Here is a 25707-nt window from a genome sequence, read left to right on the forward strand (position 1 = left end):
TTTTGAAGTTTTTTGCTTTGCTTGTTAATTCTGAGGTTTATTTGGAACAAGATCTCAAAGAAAACCTCATTCTCCATGGGGAAAACCAGACTGTTTAAAATACTTTAAAGCACCTCTACTATTATGATGCTTGATCTATTGGAACAACTTATCCATTTTTTTCCATTATGAGAAGTAATGGGTTACACGTTTCCTACCTGCTTTCCTGTCTGCGGTAATCTTGCTGTTCTATTCTAATCATCGGCTTCACCATCCCTCGTTCAGCTGTGCTGGATGCTGATGATGTCCTGTCACCATCAAGCCTGCTGGTGCTCTAATTCAAAACAGCAGGACAGGTGCTTAGCATGCAAACACTGGATTAGCTTGGCATTACTAAAATGAAGTGTCAATTTGAGGCTTGAAAAGAGATGGGAGAACAGAAGAGAGGGGTATGGCACAGCGACCAGCAGCTCAGCAGGTGTTTCCGCCACAATGAAGCGCTGCTTGCAATTCAACAGACCACGATGGCCAGAGAGAAGCAGCTCTTTGTTAATGTACGGCAAGAACTTATAATGAAAATTTCAAATGTCTTTAAAAGTTGCAAAGCTATCAATACAGACTGAGTTGGTAATGAAAACTTTAGGTAAGAGACAAAGTTAAACATATTTACCGATTTAAAACTGTCCATGCTCCCCCACCCTGATTCTGCAATAGTTCTAAGTGCTTGCACTACTGATCCATAACATAATTTATCCTGATCTTAAGGAAACTCTGATCTGCTAGACAGTACACAGTTTTCCAAGACAAGAAGTGGCAATTCAAACTATGTTATTTTTTTATGTACCATTTAATTTATTTTCTTTCAGTGTCCCAAAATTCTGAATAGGAAGCTTTTAATTTTTAATTTCCAATTACATCAAACTCTACCAGGAAGGGGACAAACGCTGCTTTTAGCAGCAAAACACATAGCAATTATTTTCAGTATAGAGTTGAAAACGAGACATCAGTAAAATATGAAGTGTTTCAACACTTCATAAGAAGTTTCTAGGACTAAATAATTTGCTTTGACATAAGAAAACCTACCAAAAAGTGCATCTCAAAACGAGTTTTAGCAAAATATTTTTTTCAGTACTGACATGCCAATCACAGAACCACTTTTCATCACCATATCTCAAAGAACTTTCATTAAAGTTACTGTTACCCATTTTCCAAATGGAAAAGCGAACTTAGAAGAGAGGAACTGTTAGAAAATGAGTGATTCATCAGCGAGATAACAAGATGTCATATACATTCTCAAACAGCACAACTAGAAAATAAAATAAATTTTCATAATAATCCCTAGGCCCACTAGTATTTTTCTAATGAGTGTGAAAAGGATATGAAGTCGTATCAGAAACTCTTACTCTGAGTTTTAAGACATTTTATTAGTTTGCAAATTTCTGGTAGGTATTTCTGATAGGTAAAGAACACACACAAGATAAAAGAAAGCACTATCACAAAGCTAGAAAGAAAGTAGAGAAACTGAATCAAGACTGTGGCAAGGCAAAAAAAAAAAGACTAACAAAGATATTCAAAAGCTATCAGAGTATTTTTAATACCTACGCTGACACATTAATATTGCTAAATATTTACAAGTATTTCAATTTTATGGTAGTAGTAATAAAACATAAAAGGAAATGCATTTCTGGGAGGATTAGTACATTTCATACTGCTGAACTAATTCACACTCTCATTTCATCTGAGGCATGTGATCATAGCCAAGTAAGGCATTAACCATTGTGCCATTTTACTGTGCTCTTGTAAAACGCAATTCTGACACAAAATTTATTAACAGACAGTGCAGAAAGCAAGCCAGCAAAGATTACCACCTCATAAAATGTTTATAATTATGACTGCAGAGACAGTTTGTTTAGGCAATGTGTGTACAGGAGCTCTAATGAAGCCTAATGTCACATCCATTAAATTTTAAAAGCCTAGTTAAAGTAAAATTTAACACCCTTTCACATTTTATATAAAACATTTATTTACTCGATCACAGATGACAATAGCCATATGCTACACACACAAGGTAATGATGTATCAGTTTTAATACAAATCTCTACCTGCACATGTCAATTTGGGGAGAAACTACTTCAGGCTCAAGGAATTTCCCTTTCTAAAAAATGTCACTATTCTTGACAGAGAATGCATGCCAAATGCCAATACAAATTTAAACGAAAGAGTTTTGTGGGAAAAAAGCCTCAAACAAAAAAAAAAAAATGCACATGATACCTGAGCCCATCCACAACAGAAAACGGCCAGGGAGACTGATGAATTGGCCACACTTCCCAAAGTACTACTGATGTTGTAATTTTGATTTAACCTACATATTTTATTATTTAGTCATTATGGAATACCTTGCTTGCTGGTAGTGCTGTTCCACTGTGAACATCTCCCTCCAGATCAAATGTGGTTTCCTGTACAGCTCTAAAAGTAAGATAACATTTAAAGTACATTTTAGAAATTATACTGTTCAACACTTAACAAAAAAGGAACAGAGTAGTAAAATTAATAAATTAAAATTCAACCATGAGTCCAGCTAATATTAACTTTTTTTAATACTGTATCGATTCTTTATTAAATTTTATTTTATTAAAAATTTAATTAAATTTTAATTTTATTAAAAATATTTACACAGATCATTTAATTTGGAAAAACAGATTCTTAGCTAATTTCACAAAATCACAGAATATGTTGAGTTGGAAGGGACCCACAAGGACCATTGATTCCAACCCCTGGCCCTGCACAGGACCATCCCCAAGAGTCATACCATGTGTCTTGAGAGTATCAAGTGAAAAAATATAAATACACATAAACAAATACACATAAAATACGTTCATGGCCTTGTATTCCCTACAGTAGACTTGCAACAGTTCTTCAGTACTAAATGTACAACATTCTGGATAACATAAATAATTCATAAATCGTACTAATGCATGTTATTATGTTTATTCTAAAGATTTTTAAAAGTATTTAGTTGTTCAAGCTTCAATAGCCTTTTGCCATAGCTCTGCAGTAACGCAGTGCTTTGCAGTTGACTATGTAAACCTGCAAGAGCATTTATTTATTGATCTGCAGGCTAAATGCAGAATGAACTCAGGATTTAAGTAGGAATATTACAGGACAGCTAAATGGCTGGAGGTCTTCCTACAGTCAGGTCCTACAGCAAGCATACAGTATCCTTCCACATGAAAATAAAGTGGAGAAAAAATAATAATGGTTAAAACAAACACCTATATTAACTCAGCAGATAAGCTTCTTTTCCTAGATACCTTTCCCTCACTCATCTCCAAGCCAATTTGTTTCTTTTCAAAACCACATTATACAATAATGTGTATAGCAGCAATAGTAGCCTCATTTGGACCCAGAGAAGATGGGAGTTATGTTAGTTTTTTTCCCCCGCTATACAAAATGATTTTAAGATTGTTTCTTCTGATTATTTCTGCAGCAATTGAAGAAAACACCTGAACCCCTACAAGTCACTAAATCTACAATCAGTATTTTTATTATGCACCTATCAAAAATATGAATATACAGAAAAACAGCAGCGTGGACTTCTGGACTGTTCGTCCTTGTGACACAGGAACTAGAACATAAGTAATCATACTGTAAAAAGAGCTTGCTATATTGAGACATTTAGTTCCCTATCTTAACAGTTTCATTTCGTGATTACTTCATTTCCTTCTAGTGGAATTTTAAAAGTTATCTGAGAAAAAACAAAAACCAGGCTCTCTGAAAACATTCAGCAAATTCTTTACTTATCCCAAAGGTTGGATGAATTTTGAAATACATTAAAGTATTTAACATGAGGAAGAGGAGTGAGCATGAGGAAAACTTGTTTGAATACTCCATAATGAAAAGACACTTGCTAATCCTAAATAAAATCACAAGGTGGAGCTCAAGTATTCAAATTATATATTTAACACTTTAAATGAGTTCTGAGTAGTTGCTTTTAAGTCATACTCTAGTCACAGGCCATTTATAATGCACTCATTCTCTATTTTTTTTCCAAGGCTCACCTCCTCACCTCAGCGGGAAGAAAATAAATTTTACTCACCCAGTTTTGTGTCTTGGGCCTTTGACCATAAGACTTGCATCAGTAGGTCTTTTGGAAATAATATGGTCCTGAGTAGGATCCACAAACTTAAATACATGAGATGACCCAAACTGAACCTTCATTCCACTTTGCAGCATGGTGGTTTCTGAAATACGCTGACCTTCCACATAGGTTTCAGCATCAATGCTTCTTGGGGTTACAGTAACAACTCCATCCATATTAGTGAGGTCACAATGATGAGGCTGAATTCCTGGACCAAATAACTGGGAATAGAATTAATTAACATAGAATAAATTAAATTATACTGCAGCAGAAATTAAAATAAAGAGACTGAGCTGCAGCTTACCCTATTTACAGACTAGTAATTTAACTTTCCTTGCTTACGAATTTCACACAGATGAGTGGTACTATGATCAGTGAGCTTCACTTCATTTTTCATTGTACGAAGAATAATAAAACACATATTTAACTAACATGTGCAGCAGAAATCCCTTAAAAAGTTTTTCACTTTTTTGGTCATATACTGTTCAGACTGTTTTCTTCCACTTGCTGTTTTGATGTGAAATCTCACAATGCAAGTAATTACAAGTCAATTAACTGCACTGACATGGACCCAGGGTGCTATAAGAGACTGCCTGTCACGAGCTTCACATAAATATTCTTATTTTATACACTTAAGAAATTCTACCTCAAAGGGATCGAGACTAGGACTTGAAAGCCATTAAGCAATTACAATAACACTGATATGCACCGTTTGACCCAGTTACGAAACAGAAACCCCCATTTTGAATAATAAAATCCTTAAATTATAAAGACCTTACTTACCCTACTTAAAATAATAAAACCCTTCTCTTAACACAAGAAAGGAAATAAATTCAGACAGTTATGACCATTAATATGACTAATATAATGAATTCATATGAAATTGCAGCAATATTTTACCGTTCTAGCTTTGAAGAGTATTTATAGCATATTTTACTAGTTCCCACAATTACATATAACACACCAGAGATCAGACCAGTACTGTCATCTGAGTCTGCTTTTTTCCATACCTGAATGGAATTGTCATCAAATTTTTCAGTTCCAACTTCAGTGACACTTAGTTGTAGACGATAGAGCTTTGGCTTATCTCTGGAGTCAGAACCATCTGTACAGCAAGTAATAAATATTAATTTGCAAGTTATTAAAGTTCAAATATTCACACAATATTTCTACATTTTTGCAATTTAATTCAGAATACCAATGTTCACAAAAACACTGAGTGACGTCCTTTCAAGATTTTCTGGGAACTTAGTTGTTCATCATAATGCAAGAACACTGAAAGTAGACAGAGCCTACTTGGAGCAGCTGTTTTCTACAAATGCAAAGAACAAAGTAATCAGGAACTACTATTTTGAACATACTTTGAAAAACCTTCTCTATGTCCTAGTAGTTTGAACAATACAATTTTTGTTAAACTCTAAAGTTTTATATGGGTATACCAGAATGGGTTTAAAGATTAGGAAAATAAATTACCTGCAGATCTCTATAATAATAGAATTTATTGACCTTACTGAAGTACAGATTATCAGCAATATGTACTGTCAAGTGGTCCACATAACAAACTCTTTCCAATTCATCAGATACTGGAACTAGACCAATATTAAAAGAGAATCTTACATAATGTTTACTTACAACAGCTTTAGTCTTAATATATAGGACTTTAGCACTTCTGGCCTTATCTTTATAGTCCCATTGACCTATATTTTCATCTCACAGAAAATGAGGTAAACAATAAAGTTCATCTTCCTACTCCCCCCAGAAGTACATACTGTCCAAGTAGAATAAAATTTCACAAGATACATTGGACATAAAGTGTACATGATTTTAGTTAGTGCCTTCACAGGCTAATACAATGGGTTGTGGAGTACATATAAGTGCTCCCTGCTTCCCAGAAAATCCTACAACTTTAAACACTATCAGCTATTGAAGTAATACTGTCACTTCTGACTTCTCTCCAATCTGTTCTCCAAAGCAAAGATGTAAAAAAGGGAGGCTGCAAGACAAAAAATGTCTTACCTGTGGATATGAACAATGACTTCAAGTCATCCCCCAAAAAGCATTAGAGAATATTATTAAAGCCATGGCACATACAGTGACAGTGTCTGCGGTAGGATACTAGTCATCTTCAAGTCTTTAAATGAAAGTCAATATAAACAAAACCTCCATAAATCCAGCAGCAGAATCCCAGCTTTACTACCAGGATCTGTTTATTAAAATCAGAATGCAAGTCATTTAACCGTAGAATGGTAGTAGTAAGCTTCTTCTGGGGTTGTTTGGATGCTATTAGGACATAAAGACACCAGGCACAGATAGTCCATAGACTGGTACTGCAAATACGAAAGTGAAGTGCTGATACTACGGTAATATGCAGTTACTGAACACAGAATCACTGCCATTACATTAGTATGTCACCCATCACAAAAGAAGCATTAATCATAAGAGTACTCCCTCCTCTAAACATTTTTCAGGTACAGGGATAAGCCTTCTATTAAAACCTTGTATTTGAGTCTAGAGAGGCATACATTTAATATCACTGTACCCCAAAAAAGGTAATGATAATGCAGTATCTTCAACAATTTGAATTATGTGCAGTTTTTAATATTTAACAATGTTAAATCAGAAATTATATGGTTGCATCTTCAATGTCACCAAAAGCAGACATGTAATAGGTCACTGAATACACCTGGCTGCTTATACCAAATTCCATGAATTTTTATTATGTCTCCTCACAGCTTACACCTCAAAAGTTAAAGTAGCTTCTTTCACTTATTTATGATTCCAAAAACCAAGCATTTCCTCCTCCTACCTACATCCTAGTTTGGTAAATCTGGCACCCAAAAGATACAAGATTCAGTTTGGAGGAAGGGACCTTTATTCAACAAGCAAAAATAGTGGAATTTCAAAAAAGTCAATGGCATAAAAGTCAGGGCTAGTTATCTAGGGCTTTTGTACTTAATTTCTTATGGCACTTTCTCCTAAGCTCTTTATATACAGATTAGAGAATAGGCTTTACAGTCTAGTGATTTCACCCCTATACTAAACATACTTCCCACTGCCCCCTGCTTTTTCATTTCTGACATTTTAAAAAGAAAAAAACAGCACCTTTATAATATTCCTATATATTTCTGCAAGATACATTATAAAATATTGTTTTCAAGTGTTTATTTAAGAGAACTTCTTGATCTCATTCCCAAGTTCAGCACTTGTGACTAATCAATCAGTATCAAGTTCTACTAATGTTTACATCACACCACTGTATATCCTCAATATAGATTATATCCAAAAAATGTGTTTTCACATATGAAATATATTTTAGTATCACAGCGTTTCTGCTGAGGCATATTAAGACTCTTGTTTCTATGCAGTATCCATTGTAACATGAAAAAAACTTGTTTTGGAACAACACTAGATACAAATGATATTTTTAATTCCTACAAAAACGATAAAGATTTAAGGAGTTACTCAAAAGTTATTTAGAACACACATGTAATACTCCACCCAGTAAAAGCCAATTTCTACAGTAAAAGGTCTCTTAATCTTGAAGATAATTACTATAAATTCTATAAAAGGATGAAAGGCCTTTTTGTTCTAGGGGAGAGATGCAGGAGGGAAGGAAGGTTGCATTATACTACAGTGTAAAGTGTTTTACTCCCTGTTTTTCAACAGCTGAAAGCTCACCTAAATGTTGTTTGGAATGTATCCCTCATAACTCACTGCAGCAGGACAAAGATTCTGCCACACCTATGGCAAAGACCCTACCCCAAAACATGACAGTCCACTAAGGCGGTTCTTAGCTACGGATGATAGATTTCATGACTTGGTTTATGCAGTTACGAGTCAACATTCATACTTCAAATAGTAGCGTTACAAAAAAACTGTGTAGTGAAGTGAACAGTCACTGTAAGCACATCAACTCAGAGATTCAAAACACAAATGTATATTTTTTGAACAACAGAAAAAACTAAGGCTGACTTTCATGGATATATATTTTAAATATGTTACTTCACCACTAATAGGTGAGCCCTACACTACTCTGGAAATTATAATTTCAATTGATTTCACTAATCTAATGCCTGAAACAATGCCAGGAAATAGTACAGACTTAAAACCAGACCAAACCAAATGATGAAGATCAGATCATAGAAAACAAGTAAGCCCAAAGCTGAACAAAAATGGTCACACAATGGACTTCACCTACTGAGTTTAAATTAGTTAAACCTACATTTGAAAAGCATATTTCCTGCACAAGTTCCTCAGTGTTAAGAGTTTAAACCCTAATAAGTTCAGGAGATGGTTGGGCAGATTTGAAACGTCATGTGAAATTCAGGAGATAATTCTGCTATTAAATTTCCAACAAGATGTGCACTTCCAGCAGAAAAAGCCAATGGAAAACCTTTTTATAAACTGTTCTTCTAATAGGGAACAAAATTCTTTCAAACTAATTGTAAAAGTGTTACACATATACTGCAGTTCTGTTCTCAGAAAGAAGGTTGGCTGAAAGCCAAGGCTTTCAAACCTTTCCAACCTTCTGCAATTCTTCTTTCTGAGTTGTTATACCTGCATGTCCTCTGCATCTTCCATTGCTATGTATTTTACAGCTCAGGTTGTTCTTTTTGTGATGAAGCATGGAGAAAAGCCTTATGGCTTTGCCTCTTTTTCTTTTTAATGCTTTGTAATTTTGATTTCAGGCTTGTAAGATCTCAGGGACTCACATCCTGAAAAAATGTGGTTTTGTCATTTTCCTCAGCCTTTAAATATTAGAATTGAATAACTGAAGTTAATAACATCCCTGAACTCATCAGCAACCACATTCACAGATAACATAGACAGTATCAGCTATTCAAAGTGCTGCCAAATCTCACTTCAGTCTATCCAGTCTATTTCTATTACTATCAGATTCATCTCAGTTTATTGGTTCATTTCACAACTTGGATACAGAGACAATTGCTCACTGCCACATTTAGAGCCACAAGCTACTGAAGTGCATCTTCTAGCATCCAGAATCCAATCTTCAGTCAATGAAACAGTCATACAACCAGCAACATCAGCAGCTGTGGAGAAGTGGAAAAACTGGACAAACTCCTGTAGCAAACTTACTGAATTTGTACAACTGCACAAAGCATGAGTCTGCTAGGTTCCTCTGCAAGAATACAGACAGTCAACGTTTTGACAGGAGGACATTTCTACAGGAGTTATTTCTATAATAAATACAAATATCCTGAAGTGCTTTGTTCCAAAGAGACACATTGGACTCTAGAATACGAAGATCTCTTTTTCACACTCTAAGATTTAAGAAGCTGTCTTTTTTTTTTCCAGTGAGACACAATCAAATTTCAAGCTTTCTACTTAATGTTCAAGTGTTCCTACAGAGCCCATCCATGCTTTTTAGTTCAGCACACTCTACAAAACTCTTCTACTCTCTGGAATAATGATGTTAATGAAATGAAAGTCTGGATTCAATTCCAAGAATTGAGCACTGGAGGCATAGGTTTGAAAAGAGTTCTTTAAACCCCAGTATTGTACTCCACAACCATGAAAGAAAGGGTAAGCAACATGGGCTACTACATGTAGTACTTTTACAGCAGTCTAGAAAACAAAATGAGGAAACTGAGAATAAAAATTAAGAAAAGAAAAGGTATTTTGGTAAGACATTTCACAATGAAGAAAGTTGCTTTGTATTCTCATCTGTTTGGCCAAACCAGAATGGATCAGCACATTACTCTAAACTCTACAGAGAATCGAGGATGCATAATGATTTGTAGGTTAGGTTATCAATTTCAAATACTGCAGATAAAACTGAACAAAACTCTACAGTCTAACATGGCCAAATCTTTGATACATACCACTTACGTTAGGCAACAACACAAACCAGGCAACAGAAATACCAAAGGATGCTATGGAACACCACGGAGTAAAAAGTAAGGTCACTTTACTAGTGGTCCAAACTATTTCACACAAAAATCACAGATTTCATCCACTGCATCAATGCAGTCAAACAGTGGAAAGCATGGTTAAGTTCTATGCCATTTACCCAATACACTTTTTAACTATGAATTTTGCAGGCAGATGGATCAAAGAGCTTTTTATTTCTACCATAAAACTGCTTGCTTTTAAACCACCCTATGAAACTTAGCTGTTAATTGTAGATGGAACATTGAACTCTTTGGATGATAGCACATTCATGATAAATTTGATGCTTGTTCACAGATCAATAATTAAAAGGTAGCTGACAAGACAGGTAACTACTTCACCAAAGCAGTCCATTGGAAAAAAAAACCCCAAAGATAAACAAGATAGCCCTTCATTTGTCAAAAAGAAACACGAGATTTACAGCCAGTGAAGTTTTTAGTGACTAATGAGAGAACAGTATTAAATACAGCGTTACCTTCGTAAGCGTGATAGTTGTAGTAGGCAAAGTGATTCCTTCTCCCTGGGGTTAGAAACACATGCAGAGGACCCAGGTGAAGGTAGCACCAGCAGGACAGATACCATGCAGAACATGCGGAGGAGGGCAAGAAAAGAAAAGACAGGAAAGGGTGAAACCGTAGCCAGACCACACTTATTCATTTTATAAGGATGAAGTGCATTAAACTCTTTCAACTTCAGAAACTGGGTAGAACATAAAGACATCAGTACTACAAAGCTACCGAATGAAACAGTCCTTATTGTTTAGAAAAGGGATAACAAGCTGTTAGAAGAAAACCATGAACAACAGGTCAGTCCCAGAGGCAATGTGTGAAGGCTTAGTACACAGCGCTGACACCTGTGGCAGTTCAGATTGTTTTTCCTCCCTCAGTTCATGGATGTCTTGCTCCACTGCCCAAGCACAACATTTAATACTGCGTTCCATGAAGAGTAAGAGTTCAGAGCACAAGTAATCAAAAGTACTATTAAAAGAATCCAAAATATTAATATGCAAACCAAACCTCACCATATAGAAGAGAATAATAGATTTAATATATTCTGTGCACTGCTAATTTCATCTGGATTAAAAAACCCAACCAAACAAAAAACCCACACTATTTGACTATGAATTTAACCTTTTGTTTGCAGTTCTGATCAAAGGTTTTAGCACCAATTTCCAAACTTGCTTCTCAAAAGGTAAACAACCGCACTTCAAATTGTAACATTTGCTCGAATATCTGAGTGTACCCAAGTGACATGTAATAGGAAAAAGAGCTGTGTATAACTAAATCATCAAAAATGAAAGTCCATATCCAAATCTTTAAACATGAAGACAATATCAATTAAGAGCACATGTTATGTATGTTGTATCTCTCCTGGCTGTTCCTAGATCATAAAATTAACTGTAAATTACAACGCAACCCAGAGAGTTGTAACGATGCCAAAATAAAACTCAGCCTTGCCAGTGATTTGAAGGTTCCATATAGACTGAAAAATGTTTAACATTTAAGTTTGATTTAAAAATTCATGTTCTTGTCCTGTTAAAAAAATGTTATTTTCCATGCAGAGTACTGTCAAATTCCAGGTATGCTACAGTGTACTTGTGAATGTAAAACAAATGAGATTTGAGCAGTGCTCTTCTGGTTTCCCATAATATGACATGTTAAATTATTTTACTTATTACCAAGTTTTAAAGCCCAAAATACAAAGAAAGCTGAAGATTCAATGATTTTTTTATTTTGTTTTTAAAACACTGAAAGCTTCATACTAATCATACTAATACAGACAAAGTCTTACGAAATAATTTCTCCTCTTCTTGCACTCCAAACATTTGCTGCTAAAATTCTGATATTACAGAAATATTCAGCTCTACCTTTAGACAGCTCCAATTCAGGGTCTGGCATCAGAAGAACAACTCATGTGGCATTCACCTACACTGCCCACAGACTTCCTTGTCCTTACAATGAAAGTCTTACTTTTGGAAAATCCAAATGACCATGTAATAATGTAATTTAGACTGTTAGACAATCAGAATTCTTACCTGGGCTTAATTCTACCAGGTACGGTAGTTTCTCAGGAGGAAGACAAGAGCCATAGCCAGACCCGTCAACTCTTTCCTTCCCCTTTAATGGCTTTCCTTCAGTTATTTTCCTGGTTTTCTTTGGGACATAATCAGGAGGCCGCCTTTTCAACTGAAAGACTAGTAGTCCTAAAACACAGTATTATACATCCTTTGAGTCACACTATCAGTGAACAAACACACAACCAATATCTATTAATTTTCAAGTGTTCCATAGGATTACTTTTAGCTTACTAAATTCCTGACACTTCTTCAAAATAGTTTTAACTTAGAAATAAGTATGCCTTTGTAGAAACTTTAGGATAAAATGTAAAATCTTTCTGCTACCTAAAGATGTAATGCTACAAACAGTGCATAATGAAATAGTTAATAACTCTAATGTTCCCTAATATTAAAGGTGCCCAAAAGCAAAACATACTAAAATATATGTTAGAATTTCTTACTTTACAGGGGGTCCACAGCACGGACCCAAGGTACAAAAATCTCTAAGCTTTTTGGACATACCTTTATCACTAGGCCACTCCCTGAAGATCTGCAGCGGACACTCATCATCATCAAGAATAGTTTCTTTAGCACCTTTATCATCAGAGTGCTGAGCACCAGGAGGCAGCATGACCTAGAAAAGAATTGTCAGTTTTCAGAGCTGTTAGTGGATAATCAGAACAGAGTATTCAGGGGTATATCCTCTGATTACTTTTTTTTGCATGTGAGAGATAAGGCCAAATAATTCAGTAACTTGAAATGTATTTTGCTTTCCAAGACTTTTTCTAACTCTCCTTTCTGACCTCCTGCTACAGTTAAATCACGCTTCCCAGAACACCAGATATATTTAAAAAGCAAAGAAAAGCAAGTTACACTTAAGGCAGATAAGATCTTTCTTCTAGTAAAAAAGTATTACTCCAATAACTCAACAGCCAAGGCAAAAAAAAAAAAAAATCTGTGGAGATGACAGTTATAAAACTGAAGTTTCCTTTATTATTTCACATATTGGAATCAGCCTTGCATTTTGCTAATGCCATTCTGCTAATGCAACACAAGTATCTTCAGAAATGACACCACAAGCTGGCTAAGACAGTGTCCTATCTCCTGACTCCTTGTCTTACCCAAAATTTACCTGGTCTACACAGAGACTAAGGGTACAACTGGAGCATTTCACACAAGTGCTTCATGCTGTCTGGCTCTAAGGAAGAAACAAAACTAAGTATACTTTTGGAACAGAACTATGGACTATTCAGACCTTTTACAGCTATACCCTTGCAAAGCAGAGGAAGGGGGAAACCCTGATTCATGAAGTCTGACTCTGAAGGAGATTTCATGCATTACTGCTCCCCACAGTGATCAAGCACAAATAACAATGACAGGAAGTATTACAGTGCATGAGTACCTTCTAAGTTAGACAGATCTTTCAAAGCTGAATCAAAAAATAAAATGTGTTTTACTCCCTCATTTGTAATCCTAACAATGTTATTTAAATTCATAGACAATTCTATTTTAAACAAACTGCTTTAAATTATTCCCCTCTCTGAACTATGACCAAGGTAACACCTTCGGAAGTGATGCAGCTATTGGCTACAGCACCCAACTACGCTGCAGCCCTCAAGAGGCTTTCCACTCATTTGTTGCCTCTCCTCCACACCCACTTCTGCGTTAACCAAGTTCTCACAGATCCACCTCAAACATCCTTTCATCTTCTTCCAAGCAGGAAACAAGTACATTTAAGATCAAAAGTATGTAATCCCTAAAACATTTTCTATGCAAAACCTGGTTAAACATAGGACTAATTAAATTATCTTTAATTAGATTTTCAAATAGATAAGATATTATAAAGGGAGGAAAACATTAAAATGTATAAACCAGAGGGAAACAGAAACACATCTACATTCAAATCTTATCTTGTTAAACCACTCTATTTCACATCTCATATTTTAAAATCAATTATACCTACAGGATAATTTTGATTATCTAATTAAGGTAACACTGTATTTAAAGCCTTATTCAACAAGCCACAATTTTTAAATTCCAAAGCCCTTGAGACAGAAGGTAACTAGTTAAAAAACAAGAAATACATGTTGCGGCATGTGTACCAGGGGCTGACCAAAAATGGACTAAGGAGCAAACCAAAGAAAACCCAAATGCAGTGAAATCAGAGGAACAGAGAAGATATCAATGCACAGGTGCTACTAATTTAACCTGATATTACTTCTGCCGTGGAACTTGGATAAGCATCTGTTCTTGGTGTCGGGCTTAAGGGCAGCAATGGTAAACTAGACAAGCTAGAGAAGAGGGGTCACAAAAGCACTGATCCCCTCATCCTCCCAGCCAGTTACCATTCCTCTTCTCTCTCAGGAAGAGCCGAAAACGCAGACATATCTCACTTTAAAAAGCATGTGACCTAACCTGAAGAAAGATACAAAACACCACATCTGAGCTTATTAAGGCTAGGCCACTTCTGATTGGTTACGATGCCTTTTCAGAAAACATCTGTGTTTTAGGTGAATGCTGTCACCACAAAGCTGAAATTCCTACATTTTAGAATAACGGAAAAACATAGGAATAAGTCTATATTATGACTGAGTTTTGGCTCATGGGCAGAGATTTGCTTTAATTTTAAAAACAGATGCACTTAAATATACTTTCATGAATTTGCATCCATACAGACTACTGAGATGAGGCACAGACACTTCCCTGACTTCTGCAACTGCATAGGAAATACAGATGGGTAAAACCAGCTTAAGATCATATCTCTTGGAAGCAGGTTGTCAGCTGACAACCTATGAACTGAAACAAATGCGAAACAGGGAATTAGGAAGAATACACTGTGCTTTGTCGTAAGTGCATTCATGAGCATATATAAATTATCATAAAGTCATTCAATTTTGTATCTATTAATTTAAAATGCAGTGAAACAGGCAGAAAATACAAGCTAAGAAATGTAAATGAAGACCACAGCAACTTCAGACTTAATTTCCAAAGCATTTGCTGGAATAAAAAAGAGAAGATAATTCTCAAATACTTACTGTGGTTAAGCAATATATACAGATCAAATTATCAGATCTGTCCTTAGCAAAAGTCTCACACAAGAAAATCCCATGCTATAATAGGTCTTTAATAAGCTCTTCTGTAATTTTAATGTTTTTTTAAGTAAAAACCTCATATCTACAGTATATTTGAATATATCTGCTTATTATAAATAATTAATCCTCAATTTTCCTTACAAGCTGGGAACACAGGCTCCAAAGCAAAACATAAAAAACCAATAAAACAACCCGCAAAAAAACTCTCAATGAATCTTGCTAAAAATATTTAATGCCTTATGTCTGTAATGACTATTTCTTAAAAAAAAAAAAGAAAAAGAAAAACCTACTCACCATGAACTGCATCTTTTTGCTTGACATTACAAAAAGTTATTTATGTCTTACCCTCAAGTAAAAAAACAAGTGCATGCTAAACCAGAAATCTAATCCAGACTCTACTTTTACAAGTTAACTAGTTCGCTGCACGCCTGAAGTCTTATGCCCTAAGTGAATATGCACAGGTAGCTTGGAAGACTGTCTAATTAATTTGACATCTTCAGAGATGTGCAGTGAACCCCATATTACTCAGGGAAACTCCAACCAAGCAAACTGAAACAAGTAAAACACACACTGGAACAAATGCCTGTTTACTTGCTGACATAGAAAAGCACTTCAGCAGCAGGGACAAAGGTACAGCCCAAACACTGCAAACTGGCATATGAAAGCAAGCAACTGACAGGAGAATGACATTTACAACAGAAGTTGTCAATGGTGTTACAAAAAATCCTTACAATGTTCATCTTTCCTGAAACTTCAGGAGTGAGTTATGCAACCTTATAGTGGTCTTGTCCTACAACTTAAAATCCATCTTAGTAGTTAAGTAAATGTCAACAGTTGAAGTCTTTGAAGACACTTTATCTGCCACTCAAAGAAAACAAAACATTTAAAAATCCCAACCAGTAAGAAATTGAAGTTATATGTTCCACTATACACAGTTAAACTCAACATATGTTAAGAATAGGAACATGTATAGGATTTGACTTCCACAGAAAACTGTAACATCAGAAGAACAAGGGGAAAAGCCCTACCAAGGGTAAATAGCTATGAGACTTCCATATAAAAGGAGTACCAATGGCCATTGAACCAAATTAGCAGTGTATTTGTGAGTTTCCAAAAAGACAGAACAGTGATTAACGACACATCAAACTAATGCTAGGGTATTTTAAAGTTTCAAGCAAGGAAAGTAACTTCATAAAATATTTGGAAAAAAAGCAGATTTTAAAAGTTAGATTTAAAATACTCTATTCATAAAAGAAGGATTAACATATTAAAACCCAAGACTTTATCAGCAGAGCACTGAGAAAGGCCAAGCAGATTTTACCAACTCCAATGACTTACGGTGCGCAAAACAAAGGTTTCATACACTTAGAGTTATAAAAAAAATCTGCTATTACTCAGTGAAGACTACTCACATTCCAAATGTAAATATAAGTGCACAACTTACGTCAGTACTGAAACTTACTGTATGAATAAGATGCATTGCTCAGAAAAGACAAAATATTTTCCAGAAGTGCTTTCCAAAAAAATCACTTTGTTTCACAGCTAAGACATTTTTAACCTATCCCAAGATTAAAACAACATCCTCCAGACTATTTTCTATATTAAACATCCCCACAAAAGATCGGAAAATAAGAGGAGGTAACAGGGAACACCACCACTACAACAAGAGTAACTTGCAATAGTTTCCTGGGTAAGTGTGCAATCAGTTCAATAAATTCCCTCATACACAAATATTTTGTAATACATCATGATGTCCTCTAACTCTGCACTAAACAGACTGAAGCAAAGCTATCTTCCAAATTCAGTCACAATGTCTCTGCTGTGATTCTTTCAAACCAGTAGAAAAACTGGAATGTCAATTCAGCAACCTGTTTAATAAGATTAATGACTGAGAATCATGAATTGCATTTATGGATCCCACAGTATGAAGATAATTGTCATAATTAAAACTACACATACTTTGCAGCCAAAACTGAGAATCAATTTTTAATATACTGTGTCATTAAAAGAATCTATTACTTACAAAAGTATTTCCCTCTAAAATAAGAACCTGTGTAAACTTTTACTGTAAGTAAAATGAACTTTCACGGTTGGAACCCTCATTACAGGATAATGAAGACAAGGATAAAATGTCCAGAACTTCATTAAAACTATGCCTAGAATGAAGATAAAACAGTTGAAAAAATGAAAACTAACATTAGTTCACTGCTACAAAACTATATCACCACTACTATCACAGTTTCCTTATTCCTAATATTAGAGCAACATATCAATTCCAAGTTAATTATACCACTACAGACTGGAAGCACAGCAGACACTAAGGTTACTCAAAGATATCATAAAAAGCAAATCAGAAAAGAACTTTTAGATCAAACATATATTCACATCCTTTAGAGCAGCTACAAAGTGCAGAGAATAGCACTTACTGCTTTCTTACTGCTTACCAGAGGCACTTTAAGCACTGGAGGAGGGGCAGGGAAAGAGAGCACAATATTATGAGAGGCAAACTTTTTTCCCATTCTTTCATCATATTAAGGAGCAATAAATACACGTTTATTAGACAAGTCATAGCCAAAAATGTAATCAAGATTGGACTCAAACAAGGATCAAATGTTTTCAAGTCTCACTATTCCCCTTGAGAAGATGACATGGTCAGAAGTTTGTAACCTTTAATCAGTACTGCCCATGGGACTTTTTGATTAAAACCGTATCTCTAAGAAACAACAATTCTACAAAATTCATTTGGGACTCCTAAAATAATTAAATTCTGAAAACAAGCCTAAGCTTCACTTAAACGTTTAATCTTTTCTGATTTGTAATGATGGTAAGTTACTGCTGAAAGCTATAATGCAACAGCATACAATATACACCTTTTACAACAGAGCTCGCCTCAGCACTTCTGCTTCTGAATGGATGCTCACTCTTAGTTCAGGGAAATAGTTTTATGCACAAATTCTATGTATCCACAGGACCAACTATTAGTTTATACCTGTGTGAATCATAAGCACACCTAGTGGTATAAAACCGCAGTGCCAAGTGCAGAAATATGTTACTTTCAGTATTAATATTTATCTATATAGCAAGGAATAATTTAGTAAGATTGGAAGATTTAGGTTTTAAAACCAAAAAACCTGAAAGGTCACCTGAGAATTCCTGAGGCTGTTAGATTTAAAAAAAAAAAAACAACCAAAAACCTTAGTCAGTGAACTAACAGAGTAATTCCATTTAATTTGGAAGCTACTGCAGGGAAAAAAAACCCAAACAGATATGAAACATGAGAAGACTGTGTCTTAGTACGTTCACTTACACGAGCAATACAATAATCCTTGGGATTTTCTTTTTCCAGACCATATTTTTCCAGTGCTTCAATAACTGCAAAGTCTGCAGTATCTGTAGTGGACAGCAGAATTGTCTTGTATGGTATATTTGGTTTTAAACTGTCTGCATAAATTCTCAGTGTTCCACCTTGGAAACAAAATGGAATTAACAATGTTACCAGAGAATAAAAAGACAGACATGCAGTCATTCATTGTATTTCTAACAGAATGTAAGAATGAACCCCTTCAGAAATCATTCTGTCAATCCGCTAATACAAGAAAAGTTACATAACATCCTCAAAATAAATTTATCACTGCCACTGGTAAAAAACTCCAGTGATACTTCCCTAATTTATGTAATCAAGTCTTCTTCCCAGCGTTTCACCATGCTTGGTATTACCTGAAGTTAAAATGAAACAGTGACAATGGCTGAAGAACAGACCTTTCCCATCTTGACAGGAAGTTTGTTGTGACCTTCAAGAATCTCCCGTCTCTTTAAAAAGCTCATTTAAGATTTCCCCCAGATGATGTTTTCTACACCCCTAACTCTTTCTTCACTGCCCTTCCATGGACAGAATACAGCATTTGGGGTTTTATCAGTACTAACACTGCTTAATTTATTCCTTTCTAATGATGTTTATACAACCACTGCTGTTGTATCCCCACCCCATGAATGTGAAATATTTAATCACTGTTATTCACAAGATCTACCAGAATCCTTTGTGCAGACCCGAACAATCAGTCCTTTACACCTTTTATTTGTGCTACTGATTGCATTTTCACTTTCAGGTCATTCAACTTGTTACTACAATAAAAGACAATTATTTCAGAAGGCCTCCTCTGTCTCTCAAAGTCCATCCTTCCTTCTTTCCCAGTTCAGCACTGCTAGCAAGATCAATGAGTATACTCTCTCCCACCAATTTGCCCATGACTGAAAGCTTTGACTGGCATTCATCACAAAACACACTCCTGCAGAATCCTACCTTTACAAATCCTGCATTCAGTTACACCACTGATAAATTAGCCATGTACAAAAAATGTTGGAGAAAGCAAAAGTTAAGTCAAATTTACAGGGGTTGCTGGCCTTCAGAATATTCTCTCGGTAAACAGTTTACTGTTTATAACTTAACCACAAGAAATCCAAGTACCTGAGTCTGGTCTGCCATCGGAACTGCGAAATTCCTGCATTCTCTTCTCTAGTTTTTGCTGTCGCCGCCGTTTCATAACCACCTCAGGATTGGATATTGTGCGAGTGAAGCTGGTTTCAGGCATATCTTTGTAAACCTCAGCTGCAAGGCGAAAATTCTCACTGCCAAGTTAGTTTAGATAAAAATTAAAAATTGTCATTAACAGCTTAAAACACATATTCTCATTACTTCACAAAGGATAGAAGGCCAGTAGGATCCATACACATAGGAGCCTCAGTTAAGTTATCGGAAGATGGTTTCTATGTGAATTTCACTTTTTCTAGGGTTAACACTGTTCATGTACCCATGTTCACGTGAAATAAATAATCAATTTAAATATTGATAGTTGCTAGTTTTCAAAGAAAGAAGAGGCCTTCTACCTCTTAAAGATGGAGGTGGGGAGAAAGGCATTAAAGAAACTTTACATTTTACCCCTAACCTTATTATGATTTACAATACTGCAAAGCATGTGGAAGCTGAGTTACCATGTGCTTGCAACTTGTGCTTTTTCTTTTGCTAATGCACTTAAATACAACTACAATTTAATTTTAAAAATATAAGTTTAAACCACTTACATATCATCTCCATGAAGAAGTCTATCATCTTTATCTGATGCTTGTCGCAATGCCTCTTTTTCACGCCTCTTTTTCTCTTTTTTTTCCTTTTTTGAAAGAGTTCGCTTGAAATTCTGAATTACTCCCTCCTTTTCTTGCTTTTCAGGGCCATTACTCTGAGCTTTCTGAAATAAATGAGTTTAAGACAACTTTCATCAATTTTAGTCCAGTGAAAAGTTAGTATTGGTTTTAACTTCCCAGAAGAATCTGATTAAGACATATTATCACAAACACAGAAACAATACCCCAGGCAACAGTACTCCATTATACAGTGATGGGACTAATACTCTTGAGAATAACATAGAGAAGGCAAATACAACATCATGTTCCAAAGCAGGTATGAACTGATTGTACTCAAGAAAGTAAAGCAGCAGCAGAATTTTACTTGAATAATGCCTGCTATCTACTTGGCCTCAAAAGATTAACTGAAGGCTGTAAAACATATTTCTGCCTCCCAGTAAAAATACTTCATAACAACACTGTGCTTAATCTGCTTTCAAGACACCTGTGTTGGAATGCCACATCAGAATAAACTGCAGAAGGAAAAATATTACAGAGGACTTTTCCCCTATGGTATGTTTTTCTGAGTTGTCTTTCCAGTGTTCTCTAATTCCTGTTCCTTGCATACACAAGATACCTGTAATCCTAGGCTCATTTGCCTTTTGTAGACAGAGTACATTAAAGAGCACGAGAGAAAGAAGACATAAATTTTCCTGCTTCTATCAGGAAGTGAAGAACACAGAGAAGGAAGACTGAAGACCATTTAATTCAATGAATAGGAATAGCAACATTGGTACGTGTCGTGCAAGACATCATTAACTCCCCACTTGTAACACGAACGTATCCTGTAGCCAAAAATGTAGTACAAGCTCATGTACCCAAAGCACTTTTAAAATTAACAAGCTCTAATTCCAAGAGCAACAGATTTAGTGCTCAGCCCAAGATGAAAAACTTGCCTTAAGATAGCCCACACTGAACAGCATGTTTTCCATAGCTATAAGCATTCAAGCTACCTAAAATATATATAATTACATGACTTCAGAAGCCAAAGTCTTATCTAATTTATTGTTTAAATTACTAATATCAAAGGAAACTTTTGTATGGCTGATGTTGGCAGCTCTTCCATTTGGAAGAGAAAAAAAATCCAACAAACAAAAATCCTCCCTACAAACAACAACAACAACAAAATCATCCACAAAAGGAAACAGTCTCCCATCAGTTTTTTCAAGAAACAGATTGTTACCTAGGGAGGTAACAATTTTTAGTTATTTAACTCCCTCTGGCCTCCCCCTTTAAAGGTTTCGCAAGAGGCAGGATAGGCATCATATCCTATTTGAGAAAATTTTAAAGTTTAAGTGTCTAAGTTCCCTGGGCATTATATGCTCCAATACATGGATCGCAGCATCACAAGCCATCTGAAAGATCACAAAAATGCTGTGTTGCAAAGATGCATTTAAAGTATTTAAAAATATTTACTCCTCATACTAAAGGTTGTCAGCAGCAGTTGTTTTCAGGAATTAAAAAGCAGAAATTATGTTTTGCTATATAAGCAAGTCCCACACATTTCAAAACTGCTGTTACCACTAGCATGCTCTGTAAAGACTCACCTTTGGAGGAAGTGTATCGTTTTCATTCTTGAGGACAAACCTTCCCTCTCGATCGTCTTTGTTCCAGTTTAATTGTACAACAAGAGGCTTCTCATCTACATCTAATCTTCTTTCTTCTTCAAAAAAAAACAAAAAGCAGTAGCAGTTACTTGGTACCTCAAGAGCAAAGATATTTAGAAATAAGTTAAGCTCTTAAAAACTCAAAAGCTTTCCTTCACAGGACACATCAGTGGATGTTATTTTGTTGAGTATAGGGACAGAAAGAAAGCCTGGGAAGGTAGAAATACATGTCCCCTTTCCAGCAACCAGCTTAAGTATATTCTGTCTGTTTACGTAAGCAAACAGCCCCCATAAAGTAGTCTTGTGTAACTCCTTTGTCAGAACTAACTGTGGGAAAAGGATTATCACTCAGGAAGAGAAGTCAGACCTAGAGTTACAATGTTTCAAACTTTAGAACTTCATGAGACTTCCAAATACTGATTTTCTTTATTTTAAATTTACTTAGACTGCAGTCTGATTGGGGCCTGAGAAATAATATTCCAAAAAGACTGCACAAAAATAAATGAGATTAGAAAATTAAAAACAAACAAAAAACCTCTCCAACCCCCTCCCTCCCAAAAAAAACCCATTATGCACATATACAAAACAAAATTTCACTTAGTGTATTACATCTATTTTAAGTATATGGAAAAAATCTGAAAGAGTGGTTAAAAACTTAACCAAGTTTTGCCATTTGATCTCCCTTTGAGAAGTAGGAGACAGTACTTAGGCATAGCAAAACAATAATGTCTTTGCAGTTATTTTTATTTAGTAAGAAACACTCCTACTGATTGAGGCACCTCTCATGCCTCAATCATGTTTTAAACATCAGGAACTTGCTCTGCAAAGCAAACTATTTCATTTTGACTACAGGTACAGTGCTAAGAGATTTTTAAAGAAACCTAAAGCAGAAAAAACCCACATACTAATCATTGTTTAAACCAGCGAAGACACAAAAACTTTGCCCTAATCCCATATAATACACACCAAGTCATCATTCATAGATCATTAAAACTTAAATGTATGCCAATAAATTTCCATTCTGGATCTTAAATTATTTTCAGTCTTCCAAATGGAGAATTTAAGGTAATTCAATCATTTGTATAAGCTTCTGAAGTACAAAAAGGAAAAAGCACAAATAAAAGCTATTTTCTCCTGCTTCTGTCTCCACCACACACACTATCACCTTCCAGCCTGAAGGAGACAAATGGTAGCAGTACCAAAAGCTATTTTGATATCCAAGTTCTTCACAGGTAACATTAAAGGATCTGTTTAAGAAACACAGCAGCTTCAAACTAAGTTTTAACTTCTACTAAATTGAACTTCCCCCAATTTAGCAGTAAAAGAATATGCATTATAAGGCTACCTATCAAAGGCCCACAACTTCAAAGAACAGAGGATATACTCTTAACTGCTCCAATTTAACATTCCTAGTCTCTTAATAAAAATTTAGTCTTTACATACTAGTCCTAAAAATAGCAACTCTCTCACAAATGTCAACAAATAAACAGGATGTCATGCACAGCATTTAATAGGTCATAATCAAAATTTACATCAACTGCAGGCCTGATATGCGTAATTACGTTTTTAAATACCACCCCTTCAAAAAACAATTAGTAGCAATGTACTTAAGGACAAAACACTCAAGTCTTATGTGGTTCAGAAGCTGAGGGCAAACCTAAAGATATTTTGGCTAGGGGTAGACAGGACGGTGGTGAGGATGCAGGAAGGACTCCATGAAGAAATACTAACCGCCGCTGACATGCACTTCATAAAGCGAATATTTAGGAGATGACAACATTCGCATGTCTGGTCGAAACTTCTCTGCGAGAGTTTCTATCACATCTTGAGTTGTGGCAGTACTAGAGACACGGATACATTTCGTTGCAAAATTTCCAGCTGCTTTGTCTTGAAAGTAGAATCTCATTACTCCATGAAACTCCAGATCCTGTAAAGAAGTAAAAATACAAAATCTGAGTGCTGGCTAGCAATTATAAGGTTCAGAGTTCTTTTATTATTTATTAGTTCCAAAAATATTATGAAAATATAAGACATTCAAATATCAGACTGGTTTTCAAAATTTTCATTACAGTAAAATTAACAACTAGGACACTATAAACTTGAAAACAAAAGAATATTGTGCAAAAATAAATTAAGTACTCTTTTTTACTGGAAATACTGAGAACTCAAATTTTTAGGTATTCAAATCTCAGCTATTGTCAGGAGAATCAACAAAAACTTTTTTCTTAAACCTAGAAATACATCTTGAACACTGTTTTGTTCCTGATAGCAGGCAGGCCTCTGTATCCCAAGTCTAGTGTTATGCTCAAGGAACATCAGTGTGTCTCAAAGAGAACAGCTTAATGTCACAGGAGTCAAAGAATCATCTTTTCTCTCCTCTTTCCATCCCTTCATGCATTCCTCTCTCATGCTGTCATCTGTTCGTCCCAGAAACAACCTCTTCAAGAAGTTAAATAATTTGATTTGTTTGTATTTTATGTTTTCAGAAAGGTTAGTCTTTGGTACAGCTCCCTAAACACTCTGGGAGGGAAGAAAAGCTCCAGGACCGATACATGGTAAAGAAAGGGGCTGCAGCTGTCAGCCAGGTGGCTACACTACCACTGCAATGACAATCTCTCAAGTATTTTCCTCAGCCATCAGAGCCCCCTGCTTCACTCTGCAGCCTACCAAACTGCAGGAGGATACCGTCTGCTCCATTACTGATCCGAACACCAACTCCAAATTCAAATTTCAGTCCCCCAGTGGACTCCACCTGGCCAGCTCTTGCCCCTTGCATAAATCCCAGCACTCATGGGGCCCTGCACTCAAGGGGAATCAAGGATATTCAACTCTCTAGTTGACTTTGCCAAGCTTATTCTACAATTTAATAATTGCTTCTGTCTTCCCCTTTAAATAGATAAATTTCAAAAGCTTTGAAATGTAATGACTCCATTAGCGGGACACCCTCAGGTAGTTGGAAGTAAAGCCTTTCAAAGGCTTTGAAAGGGACAAATCCTCAGGTGTCCAGCACAGTGACAGATTTCATGCTAAGCAGAGCCCCTTCCAGCACTACATTTGACCTCAACACACATCACAACATTTCTCTGAGCAGCAAAGAACCCAAAATATTTATTGAAGCTATTCTCTCATTCAGAAAACCTTCACAAAAAGTGAAGAAAGGAAAAAGAATATTTAAAAAAAAATTAAAAAGTCAAAGAGTTACAATCTATACTAAGACAAAGACCTGTTTCTCCTAGATACATGCAGAAGTAAGCACTGTTCTTCCCAGGATACTCCCAAGTCTACACCAATACAATAGAGTCCAGTGCAAATGCACCACAGACCTAAACAATGGCTGATTGTGTTTCATTCTGTTATCCTCACAACTTGCAGAATTAATCTTTTGGAGCCTGCACTGGTGTGTTCCCACAGAACTATCTATTGTACTCCCAAACTAGTGTTCCTTCCTGCAAAGAGTTACAGTTTCCACACTTCTCACATCAGCTAATTCCCACCCCCACATACACTCTGAACTTAACCGCAATTATACAAAGGTGGGTCTCAATTCTTCAACCCTAAACATTTTTGTAACAGCTACTACTCACCTCTGAAAAGCATCCTATTCACTTCATTTCTTGCCTTTAATTACCTATATCTAATTATTAACTAATCATCCACACAAGGAATTACCCCTCTCAAGCACAAGGCTATTATATGACTTCTGGAAATCCTACCTACCATAGCAAATTGGAGCTTCCTTACATGTAT

At 35.6% G+C, this 25707-nt stretch overlaps 1 protein-coding gene across 23 annotated transcripts in view; it reads right to left on the reverse strand.

The window, feature by feature from the left end:
* The window catches only part of AFDN (afadin, adherens junction formation factor), a 122204-nt gene that overhangs the window by 62641 nt on the left and 33856 nt on the right, over window positions 1-25707 (reverse strand). For 14 of the 23 annotated variants that reach the window (XR_010429142.1, XM_064648929.1, XM_064648936.1 and 11 more), the window contains exons 2-13: window positions 23692-23887; window positions 21901-22016; window positions 20255-20418; window positions 19641-19801; window positions 18483-18640; window positions 12606-12717; window positions 12063-12230; window positions 10503-10547; window positions 5128-5222; window positions 4076-4338; window positions 2376-2445; window positions 198-313 (exon numbers count right to left, since the gene is read on the reverse strand). Coding sequence is in view for 22 of the 23 variants with exons in the window: in XM_064648929.1 (XP_064504999.1) it covers window positions 198-313; window positions 2376-2445; window positions 4076-4338; window positions 5128-5222; window positions 10503-10547; window positions 12063-12230; window positions 12606-12717; window positions 18483-18640; window positions 19641-19801; window positions 20255-20418; window positions 21901-22016; window positions 23692-23887 (1664 nt within the window). In the remaining variant the exon portion in view is untranslated. The remainder of the gene's footprint in view (window positions 1-197; window positions 314-2375; window positions 2446-4075; window positions 4339-5127; window positions 5223-10502; window positions 10548-12062; window positions 12231-12605; window positions 12718-18482; window positions 18641-19640; window positions 19802-20254; window positions 20419-21900; window positions 22017-23691; window positions 23888-25707) is intronic. The other 9 variants (XM_064648930.1, XM_064648928.1, XM_064648926.1 and 6 more) reach the window with 3 other exon arrangements.

This window comes from Pseudopipra pipra, chromosome 3 (assembly GCF_036250125.1).
Source record: "Pseudopipra pipra isolate bDixPip1 chromosome 3, bDixPip1.hap1, whole genome shotgun sequence".
Lineage (NCBI taxonomy): Eukaryota > Metazoa > Chordata > Aves > Passeriformes > Pipridae > Pseudopipra > Pseudopipra pipra.